Genomic DNA, 19734 nt, shown 5'->3' with positions numbered 1-19734 from the left:
TGTGTGTGTGTGTGTGTGTGTGTGTGTGTGTGTGTGTGTGTGTTTCCAACTAATTGTTGGTCAGGATTCTCAACCTCGGTTGCACATTAGAATCATCAGGACAGCTTTCCAAAAGCCTGACGCCTGGGCCACCCCCTCTAGAATATTTCAGTCAGAATATCTGGGAATGGGACCCAGCCTTCATTATCTTTTAAAGCTCCCCAGGTGATTGATTCCAACATGGCCTCATAGTTGATTACCCCTAGGCTGAAATTCTAAAATGCTGGAAGGCTGAATTCTAACTCATGGAGGTTTGACTTCATATTTAAAAACAGCAACGCTTCCTAATCAGCAAATAGATGCTTGTCCAAAGCATACTGTCAAATAAACAAAACGTGGTCTTGCTTTTCTGTGTGTGCTTTGGCAGTCTCTTATAGGTAAATCTAAAGGCTTAATTTGTTTCACAGATGGGTCCAAATATAATCACTGTAGAAAAAAATGTGTATTCATTGTTGTGATTGTCCCAAATTTAACACAAGGTTCAGAGAGCATTTCTGCCTATATTTTTAGCTAAGCATAGAGCTCTCGGTCTGGAGACACTGTGAATTTCAAAATAGTTTGTTACCTAAAAATATACTTCCTGAAGTGAACTTGAGGCTTGAGAGGGATGAATGGGTTTATTTTTTTCTTCTATATTTACTGTTACCACAAGAAAGCAAATCTTAAATTTATATATGTTTATATTTTTAGAGACCCAGGAAACAGGTGCTGTACCCAAGCTACAAAGAGAGTTGCAGGGCAAAGTCTCGATGACAGAAACCTAAAATTCACAGGACAGAGAGTGACCATGGAAGTGCATTGAAACTGTTTCTCTCTAGGAAGGGGCATCCATAACACAGGGAGAACACAAGGAGGCCTTTGCTCAGGTTTCTTTGTACCTTCCAACTTCTTAAGACCCAGCCAGCGAATGGTCTAGCACCCCATTCAGTCTAAGTACTTAATCCTTCTTCATCTAGCATATAAGTGTTAATTCATGCTTGTTGGTTGAATGCCTGGTAGCCTTGCCTTACTTCACTTGACTCTCCAAACTCATGTCTTTAATTATTACCACCGTTAAAATGAAACTTATCAGTGAAAATGAATTTCATTGAGGAAGACAGTGGAAAATGGGTTGTGTTATACCTTTTCTGCTGGTTCTCAACATGCAGCATGTGTGTAAAGAGTAGTCTCTCTTCAATATATTATTAAATGAATGGGACTTAATAACACACTTATGATCACCCTCTTCCCTTATCTGAGTAAAGAAATTCAATATTCTGGCCCACTTGGTAGAAAGGGCCAAGCATGAACTTATGTTCATCCTGGATGTGTTCATGTGTTCACTCATTTGTTCAATAAGTATTTTTGAAGACCTCCCATGTGACAGGCTCTCTTAGCACTGGAGATGCAGTATGTAAACAATGCAGATAAAGTCTCATGGAGCTCACATTTTGGCCGATAGATTATTAAGCAAGTGCATTGTCCAGATAGTTTGTGTAGACAATAAAACAGTCCTGTGGTTGTCACTTGTGGGTTGCTGGAGGATGAATAGCTGACATTTAGTCAGAGACCAGAAAGTGACAAGAAGCTAGACAAAGGTAAATAGCAAGTGAAAGGCCCGAGGAAGGAATGAACTTGGTTTCTTTCCAGAAAGGAGCGAGAGGGTTGGTGATGACTGTGGTAAGGGCTAAGGTGAGAGATAGCAGGTGGCAGATCCTTGAGATGGAATCGACTTTTATTAGCCTTCAGAATTCCGGTGCCTTGTCAGTGCTTGTGAGGATTATATGTAGGAGACACTCAGTAAGTGCTGGGTAATCCACTGATTTCCCTTAAAATGACGAAGAGAAGTTGGTAGAACCAGTGTCTTGCAAAGAAGGCCCTTTTGGCTCTTTTCAGGAGTAGCTCAGGAAAATGGCGACAAAGTCCTGTTGTCTCCGCCAGCAGTTTCTCCTTTGAGTTGTACCTCGTGACTCTACATGGTCGTGACCTTCCTGCATGTCTGGGTGGTGGTGCCTGTCTGGCTCCCACATCGTCTGTGCTTCCCTGTATTTTGGGCTACCCTGACCTGGTCTGTTTTCTTACATATTCATCCAACCAAACTGTTAATTTCCTTAAGGGTGCTGTGTGGGCCCAGTACCTAGTGTTATGCAGCGGACCAGTCTAGGTTTCTTTATTTTTTTTAATATGCATTTATTTATTTAATTTTTTAAGAGACAGTTTCTCACGCTGAGTCTCATTTTGTCACCCGGGCTGGAGTGCAGTGGCATGATTATGGCTCACTGCAGCCTTGAACTCCTAGGCTCAAGCAATTCTCCCTATTCAGCCTCTCGAGTAGCTGGGACTACAGGCACACACCACCATGTCTGGCTGATTTTTTCATTTTTTATTTATTTTTTGTTGAGACGAGCCCTCGCTATATTGCCCAGGCTGGTCTTGAACTCCTGTCCTCAAGTGATCCTCCTGTCTTGGCCTCCCAAAGTGCTGGAATTACAGATGGCACCCGGTCTGGTTTCTTTATTGAATGATAAGGCTTTTGTAGCAAGAGGGCGTTATGATAACCATTGACTCCCTGCCCCTACAGTGGATTGTTTACAAATTTTGGACATGCAGGAATTCTAATCTGATGTAAAGGAATTATTTTGCCTTTCTTCATATTCATTCTCATGACATCAAGTTCATTTGAAATTGTATAACTTCTTCAGGAATGTGTTGGTAGGCTGCCTAGAAGTTGGATAATTATTTAATATCTCTTTCTTTTCCCCCAGTTAATAATGACGTGATGGTCACTGACAACAACGGTGCAGTCAAGTTTTCACAATTGTGTAAATTTTGTGATGTGACATTTTCCACCTGTGACAACCAGAAATCCTGCATGAGCAACTGCAGCATCACAGCCATCTGTGAGAAGCCACAGGAAGTCTGTGTGGCTGTATGGTGAGGAAGCTTCTTAAGAAGCTGTTCTTTCTTTCTTCTCCTCCTTTTATAAGCAATGCATGTTCGTGGTACATAGAGTCAGTGTATCTCCATCCCGTAAGTGTAGACACCCATCTCATTTCCCTTACCTTTCGACCACCTCTCTCTCTATTTTTTTTTTTTTTGAGTCGGAGTCTCACTCTGTTGCCCAAGCTGGAGTGCAGTGGCACACTCACAACCACTGCAGCATTGACCTGCTGGGCTCAGGCAATGCTTCCACCTCAGCCTTCCAGGTAGCTGTGACTACAGGCATGTGCCACCATGCCCAGCTAATTTTTTGATTTATTATGGAGATGAGGTCTTGCCAAGTTGCTCATGCTGGTCTTGAACTTGTGGGTTCAGGCAGTTCTCTCCCCTAGGCCTCCCAAAGTGCTGGGATTATAGGCTTGAGTCACCATGCCCAACCTCTTTCAATTATTAAGAGTAGTTTCTTGGGGTCTTCTGTACATTTTAAAATATACACACATATGTGTATATTTAGGTGTGTGTTTATGTGTATGTGTGTGACAGTCTATAAAATGATTAATAATATAATAAATCAGGAAACCCTTTCTTGTATCCAGAAAAGAGATGTGCCACTTAATAGTCATTTAACTGATGCCTTCTCAGTGCCCCATAGTGACACCAGGAACTCTGTTCTACCAAGACAATCTCAGGCCCGTGTTGTGGACAGAGAGATGAAAGGTTGGCTGTGGGAAAAGAAAACCACCTGCCAAAAATGGGGAAGCTACTTGGAGAACCAGAAAAACATTCCCCTCCTTAGTCAGAAACCCTGGTTATATCACACCTGTAACTACTGGGCTACACGCAACATCTTTATTTCGGATCAGAACTATATATTTCTCTTAGTTCAGATTCTTTCTGTTTTTCTCTCTCTCTTTTTCCCTCCAACTCACCCCAAACACATCTCAAATAGTTTTTATACATACACAGTGTATACTCTTGAATCATGTATTAACTCATGTTTAAGGATTGGGGTCATGAGCAAGAGACAAACAAACTTGGTCATTAAAAGAGTCCAAATTTTATAAAAATGTGTAAATTCATTAATGGGATATGGTATTTTGCAGACTCTTATTCTGATGTTTTGAATGTATCAGCTATTTTTTTTTAAAGTAGCTTATATGTCTCCTGGCCAGTTGACAAACAAGAATACAAGCCAAAATATCTCACCCCCCTTTTTGGGGAATGAATCCTTTGACACAAAAAACTATGGAGGCAGGGAAGACAGCGCCTCTTTTTCCATGACCACAACTGATATGAAGACTGCCCAGTAGCTTAGTGGTTAAGGATGGGTGGATTTTTACATATATACCATTTGTCGTATGATCATGAGTCCTCTCAAGACCAACAGATGGCCATGACGATAGATATGGAATCCTTGTGAATTTCTGTCCATATCTGGGATGAACTGGTTTCTTAAGAACTGAAGGGATATTATCCGCCGAGACCTGTCATAGCAGTGTGCTGTGCCTACCACCGTGATATAAGGCATGTCCGATTCCAGGCAGTGCTTTGGAAGAAGGGATTTTGACAAAGAGTATGTTCAGAGGAGAGGGACCAGTGTGGTTAGAGGTTTGGAAAGCATGCCAGATGAAGAATAGCCTAGGCAGTTAGACATGGTTAGTGCAGTTAAGACAGGACGTGGGTTCTGTTGAGAGAAACTGGAAGAGTCTCAGGTAGAAAATACAATAAGCCTGTTCTGCATAACTCTGAAGAGTAGAGGGAGGCTCTATAAGATTTACAAGGGGACAGACTTGTGCTCAGCATAAGTTTAAACATTTTCACAATCATGGTTTCCCAACAGCAGAACAGGCTTCCTTTTCTGGAAGCATTGAGTGAAGTTCAAGAGAGGCTGGATGACTGTGTGTCAGATGGAGTGCAAGAAAGACTGAGACACCAGACTAGGTGGCCTCAACACTTCCTTCTATGGTTACTTGAATACCCACTGTGGTGCAAGAGCTTACTTTTGCTACCAAAAATAGGCTCATTTAATTAAGATTTTTTTTCCCTGACTGGTAATACAAGCCCAAATGATGGAATGTGAATCAAGTCTCTCTGGAGGAGAGGCTTTGCTAGTCTCCAAAAATGTGAGCTTGTCAGAGAGAGGGAGTCTCCTTGTGTTCTCTGTGTCCCGGCTACAAAGAGTAAATACAGTGACATTATTTTGACCTGTCTTTCAAAGACAACTTCTCCTGTGGAGTGAGGGTATTGACAGTGAGAAAGGGAAGTGTACTGGATGCTGTGGTACCTTCCCCGATCCCCCTTCAGGACTGAGGCACTCACTGGGAGTGGTCAGCAGCTGAAGTATCACCCCTAAGTCTCTTCAGGGACTTTCCCTCCACTGATGGGAGCTGCTTCATTCATGTAGGACCCTTTTCATGGGTAGCCAGCATCCCATGGCTGGTTGATGCAGCAGGACACATATCTGGCCACTGTGCCTCAGTTTGGGGCAACTCTGAAGGACCATCTCAGCTTCAAGGCTTCTGGGGTGTTTGGTGAGGCCTCTGTTGCAACCTGCATTATGGTTCAGCTTCTCCCTCTGTGTAGTGCTGCTTCCTTCAGCCCCTCAGGTCCATCCCCAAAAGCCTCCCGCATGGGACTCTCACAGCCTCAGAGACTGTTTCCAGGAAACCCACACTAAGACAGGAGGCTATTATAAAAATAGCCAAATGTGAAACAGAAAGGCCCTACTATGGTTGTGGCTTTCAATATTTTTTTTTTTTTTTTTGAGTTGGAGTCTCACTCTGTCGCCCAGACTGGAGTGCAGTGGCCGCTCCCGGCCACCGTAGCCTCGCCTGCTGGGCTCCAGTGATCCTTCCCCTCAGCCTTCCAAGTAGCTGGAATTACGGGCGCTACCACGCCCGGCTGATTTTTTTGATTTATTGTAAAGATGAGGTCTCGCTGCCCAGGCGGGTCTCGAACCCGCGGGCTCAGGCAATCACCTCAGCCTCCCAAAGGCACGGGATTACAGGCTGAGCCACCGAGCCCGGCTGGATTTCTATATTTTTATCAGTTTTAGTGTTCTTTTCATTCATTTATGCATTTAACTAATGTCAGTTGAATACCCATCCCATGTAAAATGCTTAAAATTTCCAAGGACAGAAATGCTTTAGCACCAAAATTAATTTATTGTAGTGACTTTTCCTTCAGTAGATAGTGACCACTATAGTTCAATGGCTCAGAGCAAATATTGCAGGACAACTGTGTTTACTTCACTGTATCTATCCTTTCTATGTTCAACTGTATGCAGAGATGTTTTGAAAAGTTAGCTCTGCCTGGCAGAAGTACTGTTACAGGAATAAGTGGACAAAGCAGCTAAGAACTTTACCCAGACCCAAGTATTATAGTTATTTTCTCACTGCGATTTTAGTTCGGCAAGCAGTTAAGACGTGGAAAGAGGCTCTGAAGAATCTGCCTAGTAATTAGAGACAAACTGTATTCCATGGTTCACAGTTCCTTCTTTGGCCTCTCAAAGCTACAAGGAAGAGGGACCATGCATTTTCCTGGTAGCATCGAAGATTTAGCATGCCTTCATTTTATTACCAGAAACCAAACACACACACACACACACACACACCTGTGGAGGCAAGGAGGGCAGCGCTCTTGTTCCATGACTGGTTGTTACGCTTCCTGTCACAGTAGGGACCTACTCAGCAAAGGCTCACTCCATCCTCTTGTGCCTTCTGGAGTTCTAGTTCAGGTACCCTCAGCTATTTCACAAACAGGCACATGGGCCTCCCTTGAGCCAACTCTGGGCTGCACAAATGTTATAAACACTGTCTCTATTCTTGGGTGGGCTGTCCTCTCCCACATTCGTAGTCTTTCTATCCCCTTGTCGACATTGTCCTTTAATGACCTTCAATTAAGCACTAAGAAGGTGGTACTAGCCAAAGGTGTTCTTTCGCTTATCAGGATGGCCCACCCGTTTTCCAGGTGATACCCGACTTGGCTGCTTCTTGTTTCTAGCCTGCTTTTCATTTTCCTTGCTGTGAGCAGGGAGCTTGTGTGTGTGTAAGGGGGGATTGGTGAGTGGACACACGTGTGTGTTGGCCTGTGTGTCTGCCCATACCTTGTACCCAGAATCCTCATGGAAGTTCACATTAGCAAAACTGGCTGGACCTAATTAGCCCTTCCCTTGGTTCCCACTCCAGAGAGAGAGATTGCCATTCAGGACAGCAGGTATTTTACATCTGAGAAGGGCAACAGTGGGAGGAAGAATGTCCAACTCACCTTGGTACTGGACAGAGTCATCATAGATGGACGGGGGTAGGGAGGTGAAGCCCTTTTCTAAGGATACCAGAGTTTTCTTTTTGGCTTTTGCCATTATAATAGTGGGCATTAATCATGTCATTTTACAATGTAATGTACACTTAGAACCAACTGAGCATCTCCTAAGGGCCCAAGGAAAATGTTATGTGATTCTCTGAGCCGCCCTGATCTGAATTAGTCTCCAAATATGTTATATGTAGGAGCACTAAATGTAAAAGCAATTAGTTTATGACAGAAAAAAAACCACTTGACTGAACTATAAATGAAGAATCCCCAGAAATTCTTTCCCATGTGTTTTAGTCGGTTTTATTTTCCCCCCCTCTTCTGCTCCTTTCTATAACTCGGGAAACTGAAATTCTTGATCTGAGATGTTTCTTCCCGTTTCTCTGGGCAGAACCAGCTGTGACATGGAATATGTCACTCACACACTGTGCCCAGAGGCCCTGCAAACAAAAAAAGAGGAACTGTGACTTCTTCTCAGGCATGCTCTTTGAGAACAGTGTAGCCAGACAGGTTTTGCCAAGAAACTAGGGAAATGATTTGAGCCTTACAGCACATTCAAGAGGGAACATCTACATTCTGAGTCCCTAGGAATATTCTTTCTTCTCATGCCCTCAACTTTAATGATTTAATTAAGACTTAAGGTGTAAGATTGTCCAGCAGGACTGCCCCCAAGGAAAGCTCCAAGTTTATAATCATAAGTGGGTTGAGGATAAGCAAAGGAAAAACAGAAACGAGGAGAAAATCTCAGGAGACTATAGGACAACCATGGAGAGCAAGAACCAGTTGCCACTGTTAAAACCATTTCATGACAGAAAATAGTCTAGATGACCTTTCTGTCCAGAGACCGTATCACTCATTCTTCTTTCTCTCTTTCTCTTCCTCCCCCACTCTCCCCAATGAACCCCTGTGCTCTAGGAGAAAGAATGATGAGAACGTAACACTAGAGACTGTGTGCCATGACCCCAAGCTCCCCTACCATGATTTTATTCTGGAAGATGCTGCATCTCCAAAGTGCGTTATGAAGGAGAAAAAGAAGCCTGGCGAGACTTTCTTTATGTGCTCCTGTAACACGGATGAGTGCAATGACAACATCATCTTCTCAGAAGGTGGGTTTCCTTCTCTATAGGGACCGGGGCCTGGAGTCTTCTGTGTTGACTTTTTGTCTCCTCAGTCTGTGGACTCACAAAGTACATCCTCCCTTGGTTAATGCTGGAGAGTGAGTGGCTTCAGAACCATTCACCCCATGGGAAGAGTTGCTTAGGGACTAGGAGGGCTGGTTCTGGTCCTTTTCAAATCCCGTTCACTGGGGCCCATCTTATTATTTGTCTTTGACGAATCGTTTCTTTCACCTAGAGCAGCGGTTCTCAAAGTGCAACCCCTAGAGCAGCCAGCATCAGTATCTCCTGGGAACGTGTTAGAAATGCACATTCTCAGTCCCCACACCAAACTACTAAATCAGAAACCCTGGGGGGGGGGTGGAACCCAGCCATCTGTGTTTTAACAAGCCCTCCAGGTGATTCTGATGCAGCTAAGATTTGAGAACCACTGATCTAGAAATTTGAGGGGGCTATTTGACCTGGGGGAGTGAGGCTTTCTTTACAACCGAAATAGTTTTGGGTACATATTCCTAGGATTTGCTTTTAGGGTACTTATTTTTGGTTCCATTGGGAGAAGAATTGAAAATACAGAGGGAAAATAATGAGCCAAAGCTTACCTGTGGAGCCAGGATAAGACTAGATAAGATACTAGCTTCCAGCTTTGAAGGTCAGCGTTCACTCAGCTTGAAAGGAGGGTATACACCAGTCCTTCAATTTAAAAAACTATTCTGTGTTTTTTAATTACAAAAGCAGTGTATGTTCCTGATCTACATTCAATTAATCCAACAGTGTATGAAAATTATAATGAAAATTCATTTTAGCCGGGCTTGGTGGCTCAGCCTGTAATCCCGCGCCTTTGGGAGGCCGAGGTGAGTGGATTGCCTGAGCCTGTGGGTTCAAGACCTGCCTGGGCAGCAAGACCTCATCTCTACAATAAATCAAAAAATCAGCCGGGCGTGGTAGTGCGTGCCTGTAACTCCAGCAGGAAGAATGACAGGGAGGTACTGGAAGAGAGAGGAATCCTTCCATCCCATTCACTCATCCATCTTTCAGTGCGAATATTGATCACACTATAAATATTATTTTGCAACACCCAGTTACTTTTACACCTTCTTCTGAACAAGAGTGTATAACCAGATACATTGCATGTCTTTTAATAGTAGTCTGTAGTCTGTAGTTTCATCATTCTCTCCCATGGCTGATGTAAACATTCCCCTGCAGATAGACTATTGAGGTGTCTCCAGTTTTGCATGTAATGCTACAGTCGATATCTTTTAAAAAATATCTTGTACTTAGCGCGTGCCTGTAATTCCAGCTACTCGGAAGGCTGAGGTGGAAGGATCGCCGGAGCCCAGCAGGTTGAGGCTGCGGTGGCCGGGAGCGGCCACTGCACTCCAGTCTGGGTGACAGAGTGAGACTCCAACTCAAAAAAAAAAAAAAATCTTGTACAATTGTGTTCATATTTCTTCAGGATAGATTCCTAGATCATAATTTGTGTACATTGTAAATATGAATAGTCACTGCTAAATTATTCTCTTCCCAAGGAAGATATGTGAGCATATGGATTTCCATGTATCTTCTTTAACATTGGAGATGGATAATAAGTCTTTTTTTTTTTTTTCCGAGTCGACGTCTCACTCTGTCACCCAGGCTGGAGAGCAGTGGCAAGCTCATGACCACCCCAGTGTCCACCTGCTGGGCTCCAGCAATCCTTCCGCCTCAGTCTTCCAAGTAGCCAGAATTACAGGCGCACGCTACCATGCCCAGCTAATTTTTGATTTATTATAGAGATGAGGTCTCGCCCAGTTCCCCAATCTGGTCTCAAACCCGCGGGCTCAGGCAACATACTCGCCTTGGCTTTCCAGAGTGCTGAGATTACGGGCTGAGCCACCAAGGATAATAGGTCTTTAAATTTTACCAATCTGATGGTATAAACAATCTTCTCATGGTTCTAGGAAAGGAAATTCATTTTCCCTAGTGGGGAAAGGTGAGTTTAGTCAAAGAATAGGCCCAATTTAATGAAAAATATTTTTGGAACATAAGTGCTGGATCTATATACTCTCTTGCTACCATGTGTATACCCCATGTGAGAAGTGATGCGTTCTCATGGTTTTTGATTGGTGCTGAGTAGCAATGCACATCCACCTCTTTCTCTGTCAGTGTGTGTCCTCCACCTACTGTCTTTCTCTTTCTCTTCCTATCTGACCCCTCACCCCTATGCCAACTTCTCTGTGAACAGAAGGCAGACATGTACATAATATGAGGGCAACATGTCCTAAAATCACTCTTCCTTCCTATTTTTTCATCCTATAAATAGTTCATTTCTCTTATTTTCCTTATGTGATTAGAGTTAGGAAGGAAATGTAAATAGATTCAATCACACTAAAGCATGGTAACACCTATTACCCTGACTTACATCAACTTTACCCAAGTAGTTCACCTTTTCAAAGAAAGCCCAGGCTAAGCCAAAGGAATTAATCTTTAATAGTAGTATATCTAAGCATATTTACTACCACCTATGAAACTTTTCTCTGATTCTGTATACTGGCTTGTCTACACTGGAAGAGTTTATTTCATCCAGAAGGGCAAATGTTGATAAATGGCATGCAAGTTGGATATATATTTTACTGTAAACCCTTTAGATAATAATGACTTCACTTTCAGTGTATTTCAACTCAGGTAATAATCATGGGCATCTTTCATATTTTCCCTCTTATTTCTTATTAGACGAATATTTCTTTTCTTGTAAAGTGAGTTAATCAACGTAGAGACAATTTCTCATTGTACAACTTGGGAACCTCCATGCAGCTGATGACTCAAATGTCCAGGTGATTTCAGAGTCTTCTAAAATGTTCTGGGGGGTGAGTGAAGAGTGTTTGATTTTTTGTTTTTTAGGTACTCTCTTCTCTGCAGTAGGACATTACATACAACAGATATTAGGAGCAACAATTTGTGTTCTGTTTCTCCTCTTATTGCCACCATCCGTCATCCCTTCTTTATGCTGAGTAATGAGAACTCTTGAAGTAATGTTTATTTCTCTACTCCAAGGTGGTGAACACTAAAGTTATGTGGTGTGCTGTGGCTGTATTAGTAGTAGTACACGCCTCTTTTCTTTTCTTTTTTTTTTTTTTTTGAGTTGGAGTCTCACTCTGTCACCCAGACTGGAGTGCAGTGGCCGCCCCCAGCCACCGCAGCCTCGACCTGCTGGACTCCTGCGATCCTTCCACCTCAGCCTTTCGAGTAGCTGGAACTACAGGTGCGCGCTACCATGCCCGGCTAATTTTTTGATTTATTGTAGAGGTGAGGTCTCGCCAAGTTGCCCAGGCGGGTCTCGAACCTGCAGGCTCAGGCAATCCACTCACCTCAGCCTCCTAAGTCATGGGATTACAGGCTGAGCCACCGAGCCCGGCCATACACGCCTCTTTTCTTGTTGCCAGACTTCTGATCGGCAACCACACAACAGAAGATAATTATGTACATCTTCCATTTTTCTTAAATATGTAAGAAGAAAGTTGAGCTCCAAGGTGTTTTTTTAAAGTGTACTTCTTTATTTGTAGTGCTCCTACTAGTGGTAGTTAATATTCAGAGAAAACATGTTGTTGCCATGCAGGGAACAAAACCCTTTCCAACGCATGACCTCATGTCATCTCGTAGCCACCCTGTGGGGGTAGGCACTGTTGGTATCCCCATTGATGCACAAAAAACCAGGCTCAGAGAACTTTAACATTTGTTCTAGATTAAACAGCTAGTCGGTGTCACAGCTAGGATTTATAATGGGCTGTGTGTGGCACTAAAACCTGGAAACATTTCCCTTTTCTTTCTTCTTTCCTTCCTTTGTTCTTTCTTTCCTTCCTTTCTCTCTTTTTATTTCCTTCTTTCTCTTTGTCTCTGTATACCCTTCTCTATTTTTCTAAACAGATAATGTATGCACATAAACAAAATCAGGTGTTACAAAATAAGGGGCAGGGAAGGGCAAATCTTTCTTTTGGTTTGTCTCCTAATCTTCCTGCCCCTCGGAGCCATTGTTCACAGTGGGTCATCCATTCTTCCAGAGAGATTTTTCTGCATGACTTATATAAATAAAATTATATAAATCCTGAATTTGGTAAGGCATATCATTAAGGTTTTCTAAAAGTCAGATCCATTGACATATAATTTACATAAAATAGAATTCACCCTTTAAAAAGGTACAGTGTGCTGAATTATGACAAGTGTGTACATCTGTGTAACTACCAGTGCAATTAATAGAGAACAATTCTGTGACACTCAATAGGTCTCCTTGTGCCCTTTTGCAGTCACCACTGGGAATTTTATTCTCCTGTTTAAAATGTGTTTGTTTTCTTCCTGTATTTTGTGACTCCCAATTAAAATTCTTAACTAAGGACATGACCTCAGTCCTCCAAAGAACGGGCATCTCTGAAGAATGCTCCCCAGCCTCTGATGACAAGATGTTACTGTGTTCCTCTACCTCTACAGACACCCAAGTCTAGCCTACAAAAAAAAAAGGAACAATATCCATACCATTCAGCCTAGATGTTCTGTGCCCCTCCACATAGCTTGTCTATATGCCATCCAGTTGATTGATGGTGAGACCTGGCACTGGTTTGGTAGGAGAACTGGCCTCCATGTATGTCTGTGGTCCTGTTCACCTTGTTCACCTTGCTGAAGTATATTTTCTTTCTTTCTTTTTTACTACTTTTATTTTCTATCCATGAGAAATATACAGAAAATGCATTGAAGATGTGTTAAGATAATCCTTTTAAGTACCAACAAAGTACCTTGAGTTGGTGATAGAGGAAGAACAAGAACACAGAGTTAGGCAACTTGCCTACTCAGTGGCAGAGCTGGGATTACAGGTAGCTATCTGCAGACTCTCCACACAGTCTTGTTTCCCTAGTAGGTGGTTTGAAACCTGCCTCCCTAGGGGCATTAGGGGCTGCCTCCCTAGGGGCATTATGACTGAGCAAAGAGAGTTTGGGGCAGTTCTCCTTTATCTGCCATTTATATTGAGCCATTTATATTGAGCTTCTCCTTTATCTGCCATTTATATTGAGCTTCAGTAAAAGATATGGATTACAGAAAGGTGTTGCCGACTTTCTTAAGTTTAAAAACTATTATTCTATTTGGGCGCAGTGCTTCATACCTGTAATCCCAGGACTTTGGGAGACTGAGGTGGGAAGGTTGCTTGAGCCCAGGAGTTTGAGACCAGCGTGGACAACAAAGTTAGACCTTGTCTCTACATGATGGCATGCACCTGTAGCCTCAGCTATTTGGGAAGTTGAGGCAGAAGGATCACTTGAGCCCAGGAGTTCAAGCCTGTGGTAGGCCATGATCATACCACTGCACTCCAGCCTGGGCAGTTCGAGAGAACTTATTGTTTTCGTCTTGAACCAGGTACCTGCCTGTACCCCTGAAATTTTCCACTGTGGCTTTGTGCCATTTCCCCTGCCTCCCTAGAGTGACCATGGGGAGGCAGGAGCAGAGGACTAACTGGAATGAGACTGGGGTCTGCACTTCACAACTGCCCTCTCCCAGTCACATCTCCCTTTCTGTCTCATAAGATTCCATTCCCTCTTGCCATAAGATTTTTGTGTGGGATTCTGAGGAAATCAGAATCTACCTCTGTACTCACCAACACATAAAATTCCAGTGAGAAGAGAGGGTGTTTGGATTGGCCATGATGGATGCCCCGGTTAGTCAGACAAAACTGGATAGGCACTGAAGCCAGCACAGAAGGTGGAGAGGAAAGAATCCTGAGCCAACAGCCACCCTGTTTATTTGTAAACGACATCCCCACTTTGCAGACATGATGTGGTTATTGATCTCTCACAGAACCTTTAAGAATCAAACACCACTGTTCACTTTTATTTATTTCATAAGTGGTTTCCAAGTGCAGTTAAGACATTTAATTCGCAGAGCACTGAACAAAGAGACGATTTCTGCTGGTTTAGTAAGAGAGAAGCAGTCTAGTTTAATGCTCAAGCATGAGAGCCAGAGGCGGGCCTTCTGGATGTAGGCCTATTTTGCTTCTTAGCTCTGCTATCTTGGGTCAGTGACCTGACATCTCCATGCTTCAGTTCCCTCGTCTGTAAAATGGAAATAGAAAGTGAGCGGAAGGAGGTGTTGTGAGGACGGAGTAGATTAATTTATGTAAAGTGCTTGTAACAGTGCTTGGTACATAACTATCTGCTAGCGGGATTTAGGCATTTTATAGAGGGTTGGGGACTTGTGCATGCCTGAATGCAGGAAGCCAGGCCTAGCTAGCCCTAGGCCTGTTCCAACACTGAGGTTTTGTAGTTGGGTTTTGACCATGGCTCACAAACAGAGCATTCAGGCACCTCAGTATCACACCACAAGGTTCTGGAGGGGCTTGTTCTGCAGTAATCCCCGTTTCATCCATCTCCTCTTTATCTCCACATGCCTTCACAGAGGCAAGGGGAGCATGCTGAGTCTAGAATTTCTAATCAAAGCTAACCACATCCCTGACATTGTTGGATAATATTACAAATTAGGCACGTTGGTCCTGTTTTGACTCAGAATCACAGCAGGAAGCAGCTAAATAAAACTGGAACAACTCACAAGTGCCTTTCACATCAGAGGTTAGGGTCATCGCAGTTCTGTATGTGCCAAAGGGATTCATTGCCTCTTCGTTTTTTCCATGGAAGGCTTGCTTCTGGCCGCGAGGGCTTCTTGCTGAGTGGCTGTGCTGCTATTGGCTGGGTAGCACTGATAGCGGTTCCTGTGTGTTCTGGGGGAGATTCAAGGAGAGGGTGCATGAGAGCACCCAGCACAGTAGCTGGCACATAGTAGGTGCCTTCTTCTTATTCCTTCCTCCCCTGGTAAGGAGAGCACGGTGCCAAGGAACCCACCTCTTCTGAATGGAGTCAACCCTTGCTACTGAAAGTGTCTACAGACCAGCAGCCTCACCAAGGAGCTTGTTAGAACTGTATATCTCGGGCCTTCCTGGGCCTATTGCATCAGTATCTGCTTGTAACAAGGTCCTTGGTGACTTGTCAAGAAGTGTGAGAAGCACTGGTGTGAATGCGTCAGACGGGGATGGAGCCAGAGATAGGGGTCTTGTTAACTTCATGCTAGGAACTCTCTGAGCTAATGGGTCCACGAGGAATCCATTTGATCTTAAACCTGGTCAGTTAGAAATGAGCTAAATATACTTCAGTCAGTCTGCTCGTGTAACAGAACTCTCTAGTGACATGTGGGTCTTTTTCAGCAGTGATGTTAAAGTTTATTTTTTAAAAATATGCTCCACACATTTTGTTTGGGTGTGGATCTGGATGTGAAGAAAATCAGACACCTTTTCAGTAAACATCTCTTCTGTTTCCATGGTCATGTTCTTATTCATTAACTGTATTTGTATTTGTTTATCTGTGGGACTGTCCTTTTAATAATTTATTTCCCAAAGCAAGAAGACACTTAGGAATGTTTTCAAGATGCATTTTTACAAGATATTATTCTGAATTAAATCTACAAAGGAATGTTGGGCAGCCCCGGAAACCCCTGAAGGATTAATAGTGTGGCATTGAAAAGAGTTGGTCTAAATCAGTTTGTTCCTGAGCTGTTTGATCATCTGCCTGAGTTCAGTACATAGAAAGCAAGGCAGTGCCCATGGAGGATGAAGGGAGGAGATCTTCTGGCTGGATTGCTTCTACCTCCCAAATAACTGGATCTTGGCCATCATATCTTTCCTCCTAAGAGCTGAAGCGCTTATTCTAGAAAATGGAAGGAACAGGACTGGACTCAAGTCCTAGACTTTGAACAGTTTCGTTGCAAAACCAGGGACCCAACCCCTTCCTTAACTGAAGTACAGGCAAGGTGGCACCCTGCCTGTGGCCCAGGCTATGGAAACCCACAGAATAGCAGTGGTGGCAATCGTTGCCCTGGACCAGTGCCTGCTCTGGATGTGCTCACCTGTGCTAACCACTTCCAGGTGTGTTGCCTTATTTCCCAGAGTCATTACTTTCTTATGCGGAAATTGACTCATCCAGACTTTTTGTTTCAATGACAAAGAAATGGGTTTCCAGAGAGTAGCTTGAATTTCCCAAAATCTCAACAGTTGGCTTCCCACCTCTGTCCATAGGAGAACCACGGGAGAATCAGAGAACCATGGCTTTTCTTCAAGGAATATCCTCAGCCTTCCACATTCCCATGGTAGGGGTGTGTGTGTGTGTGTGTGTGTGAATCAGACTTACACCCACAGGAGGCTGCACACCCTACAAGGATGCAACCTGTCTATTTGGTGAACAGGCAACCCAGACTCGCCATTCAGCAAGTCCTTGACAGGAAGCACAGTCTCAGGCTTACACTATTCCCATGACTGTGAGGAATGATGTCTATAAATGGTGATCAGCAAGAAGCTCATCTTTCGAGAAGGCAACACGGGGGAGGGGCGTGAAAGTATCCTTAATATCCTGCTCTGGCTGGGCTCGGTGGCTCAGCCTGTAATCCCAGCCCTTTGGGAGGCCGAGATGAGTGGATTACCTGAGCCCACAGGTTCGAGACCAGCCCGGGCAGCTTGGCGAGACCTCGTCTCTACAATAAATTAAAATAATTAGCTGGGTGTGGTAGCACACACCTGTAGTTCCAGCTTCTTGGAAGGCTGAGGTGGAAGGACCGCCGGATCCCAGCAGGGGTGGCCGTGAGCGGGCCACTGCTCTCCAGTCTGGGCAATGGAGTGAGACTCCAACTCAAAAAAAAAAAAAATCCTGCTTTGATGATCTGTGTTCAAATTGAACTTGGCCACGTATAAGCTTTTTGTCCTTGAATGAACTACTTCACTTTAGTTTTCCCCTCTGAAAAACGGAGGTAGAAATAATGAATACCTTAAATAGGATTATTTTAAGGATAAATGCTTTCATGTATGTGGATAACTTAGCGAAGAACCCGTGCAGGCATTTAATACATTTTTGGCTGTAAATAGTTACTTTCATTCCACTTGATTCAAATGTCTTATCTTTGGCTTGAGCCAGGTGAGTGAGGCGCTTTGTTCTAATGCCATGAACTCTTCATTTCCGGAAGAGTCCTTCACCTGCATTGTGTTGAGGTGCTGTTTATCATCAGCAGTCCTGTAAATCAAAGTGATGGGTTTACTCTAAAGAACGTATGTCGTTCGCTGCACTACAATGTTACCTTCATGAGGAAGCCGGGAGAAATTTCTTTCGCCTCTCTGTCTTAGATGTTCTTTTCATAAGGGCCTATTTGCTTCTGATCTTTAGGACACTTTGAAGCATATAGAGCAGGGGTCAGAAAACTTCTTTGATAATGGGCCAGATAATAAATATTTTCAGCTTTGCAGGGGTTAGAGTCTCTATGGCAGCTACTCAACTCTGCTGTGAAAGCAGCCACAAGAGAGTATGTGAGTGATTGGACGTGGCTGTGTTCCAATACAATTTAATTTACAAAAACAGGTCTCTGGCCAACCCCTGTTAGAGAGGATCCTGGTTTTTGTATTTCTCTCCTAAGCACTAACAAACAGAAAAGCTTAGTGTCAAACCTGAGTCATGCTTCGAGCAAGTACGTACACACACATTTGGCATACTAGTATCACTCTTACTTACCTGCTTTTACCCTGTTTTCTCACATTTATATTCAATTTGTCATAAGTCCAGCTCCTATTTTGACTGCTGCTTTATCATCTTTCATGTTTATTTGGAAGTTGCATGAAACCTTTCCCCCCCCTCTTTTTTAGAACAGGATGGGTCTGTAAGTAAATGTATCAATTATATCTAGCTGGTTTAGAAACCAGGACTCGAGAAACCGCTTCTGACTCAAAGTTCAACCTATGTGGTTAAATAGGGAAGCAGACCATCAGATGTATGCTGTCACCTGATGATGTTCATTGCTGACCTGCAAGTGATGTGCAGGCTCTAGCAGTTAGCGTGGTGACAGGTTAGAGGATACTCTCTAACCTGAGAGGTTGAGAAGAAAGAGAAGAGGATTTCTCCTAGCCGCAGTTTCATTCTTTCCTCCCTCATTGCTGTAGACCTTCTTTTAAATGAAAACAGCCTCTTTGGTTTGCAAGCCTAACTCCAGCAGGAAGACAAATGATTTTTTTTACAGCATCAGACACGCGGTTTCCTGTCTCTGTTTTAACTTGCCAGCAGAACATCTCAGCCAGCTGGTTCCCTCTGGACCCATTGCGACCTTAATGCTGTAGCTTTACGCCATCCAGCAAACTCACACTGTGTATTGATCACATGCCTTGAGCATTTTGTTGACTTGCATTGGTTTCTGTGGAAGGGAAGACTTAGAAATGCTGCCCTGCTTCTCCCAGATCTCATTTTGTGTTTGTTCAGCTCCAACATCAGGGGGCTGGTTCCTTGGGGGAAATGCTTAGTTCCTGCATGGAAGAAATGAAGAGAATAAATGGTGCTTTGGCAGCTCTGGGTGATTCTGGATGTGCTGCCTCTAACTGTGCACTCCCTCCTCGAAATAGCTGGCTTGCCAGCTGTGCATTTTTGTTTCAAGAAAAACAAGCCAGATTTACTTTCTGGTCAAATGCAGAGGGAAAAAAGTGAGTGTCGAAATACGGTTGAGAAAAGTTGTCAGAAGAGGAAGAAAATTATGGATTCAAGTCAGTCGTCTCATTCCTGGGAAGAGAATCGGTAATTTGAGGTGGTGACTCAGAGCTGAAGGAGCCTTTGGTTGTGAACAAACTATGGCTAGAAAGTAAACTTTGAATCTGCAATATGGCCCATGTCTGGTCAAGGAAGTAATAGAACGTGCGTGCTAGAGGGCATTGTGACTCAATCAGTGAGTGTTAGAATGTATCTGAAGTGACTTACAGCAAAGCAACTCGCTTTTTAATTTTTTTTTTCCCTAAGCAACAAAATAAACAAAGGTGGACAGAGACCACATGTGGTTTCTGGTTATGAATGTTTATACTCTAGAACCTCATTCGGATATGAATCACAGCGGAGTGGAATCCAGTATGGATTCTCCAGTATGGACACGGGCTGGCTCAAATTCATCCACTGGGTGTGAGTAGCCAATAAAGCGATTGGACCGGGGCTGGTGGTATTGCGAGGTTCTGGTGTTTCCTATGGAGTCTCAGGTGTCTCCCACTGCAGCCTCTACGAGTTCCATAAACTCCATACCCATGGGTACTGCGAAAAGGGGTCAGCTGAGACTTTTTTGTTTCTTTTTGGCATGTCCCGGCATCCCACCAAAGGAAGAAACTCAGAGAGTTAGCCAGTCACTGTGCAGTTGACTTTTATTTCCAATCATGTAAACTCCAGAGGCTGTATCCACCACCATCTGAACATTTGGCTGACTTGCCCTCAGAAAATCTTTCCTGATTCTAAATCACTTCTACTTGTTGCCTATTATTTAAAATATTGATTTTTGCCATCAATAA

At 43.5% G+C, this 19734-nt stretch overlaps 1 protein-coding gene across 1 annotated transcript in view; it reads left to right on the top strand.

Annotated features, from left to right (window-relative positions):
* The window catches only part of TGFBR2 (transforming growth factor beta receptor 2), a 78676-nt gene that overhangs the window by 22395 nt on the left and 36547 nt on the right, over positions 1-19734 (top strand). The window contains exons 2-3 of the mRNA XM_021713013.1: positions 2784-2952; positions 8182-8372. Coding sequence (XP_021568688.1) covers positions 2784-2952; positions 8182-8372 — 360 coding nt within the window. The remainder of the gene's footprint in view (positions 1-2783; positions 2953-8181; positions 8373-19734) is intronic.

The sequence above is a fragment of the Carlito syrichta genome, unplaced genomic scaffold (genome assembly GCF_000164805.1).
Source record: "Carlito syrichta isolate Samal-C Ts95f unplaced genomic scaffold, Tarsius_syrichta-2.0.1 Scaffold303987, whole genome shotgun sequence".
In the NCBI taxonomy this organism is placed as follows: Eukaryota; Metazoa; Chordata; class Mammalia; order Primates; family Tarsiidae; genus Carlito; species Carlito syrichta.
Note: the sequence above shows the minus strand (reverse complement) of the source record. Positions and strands in the feature narration are given on the sequence as shown.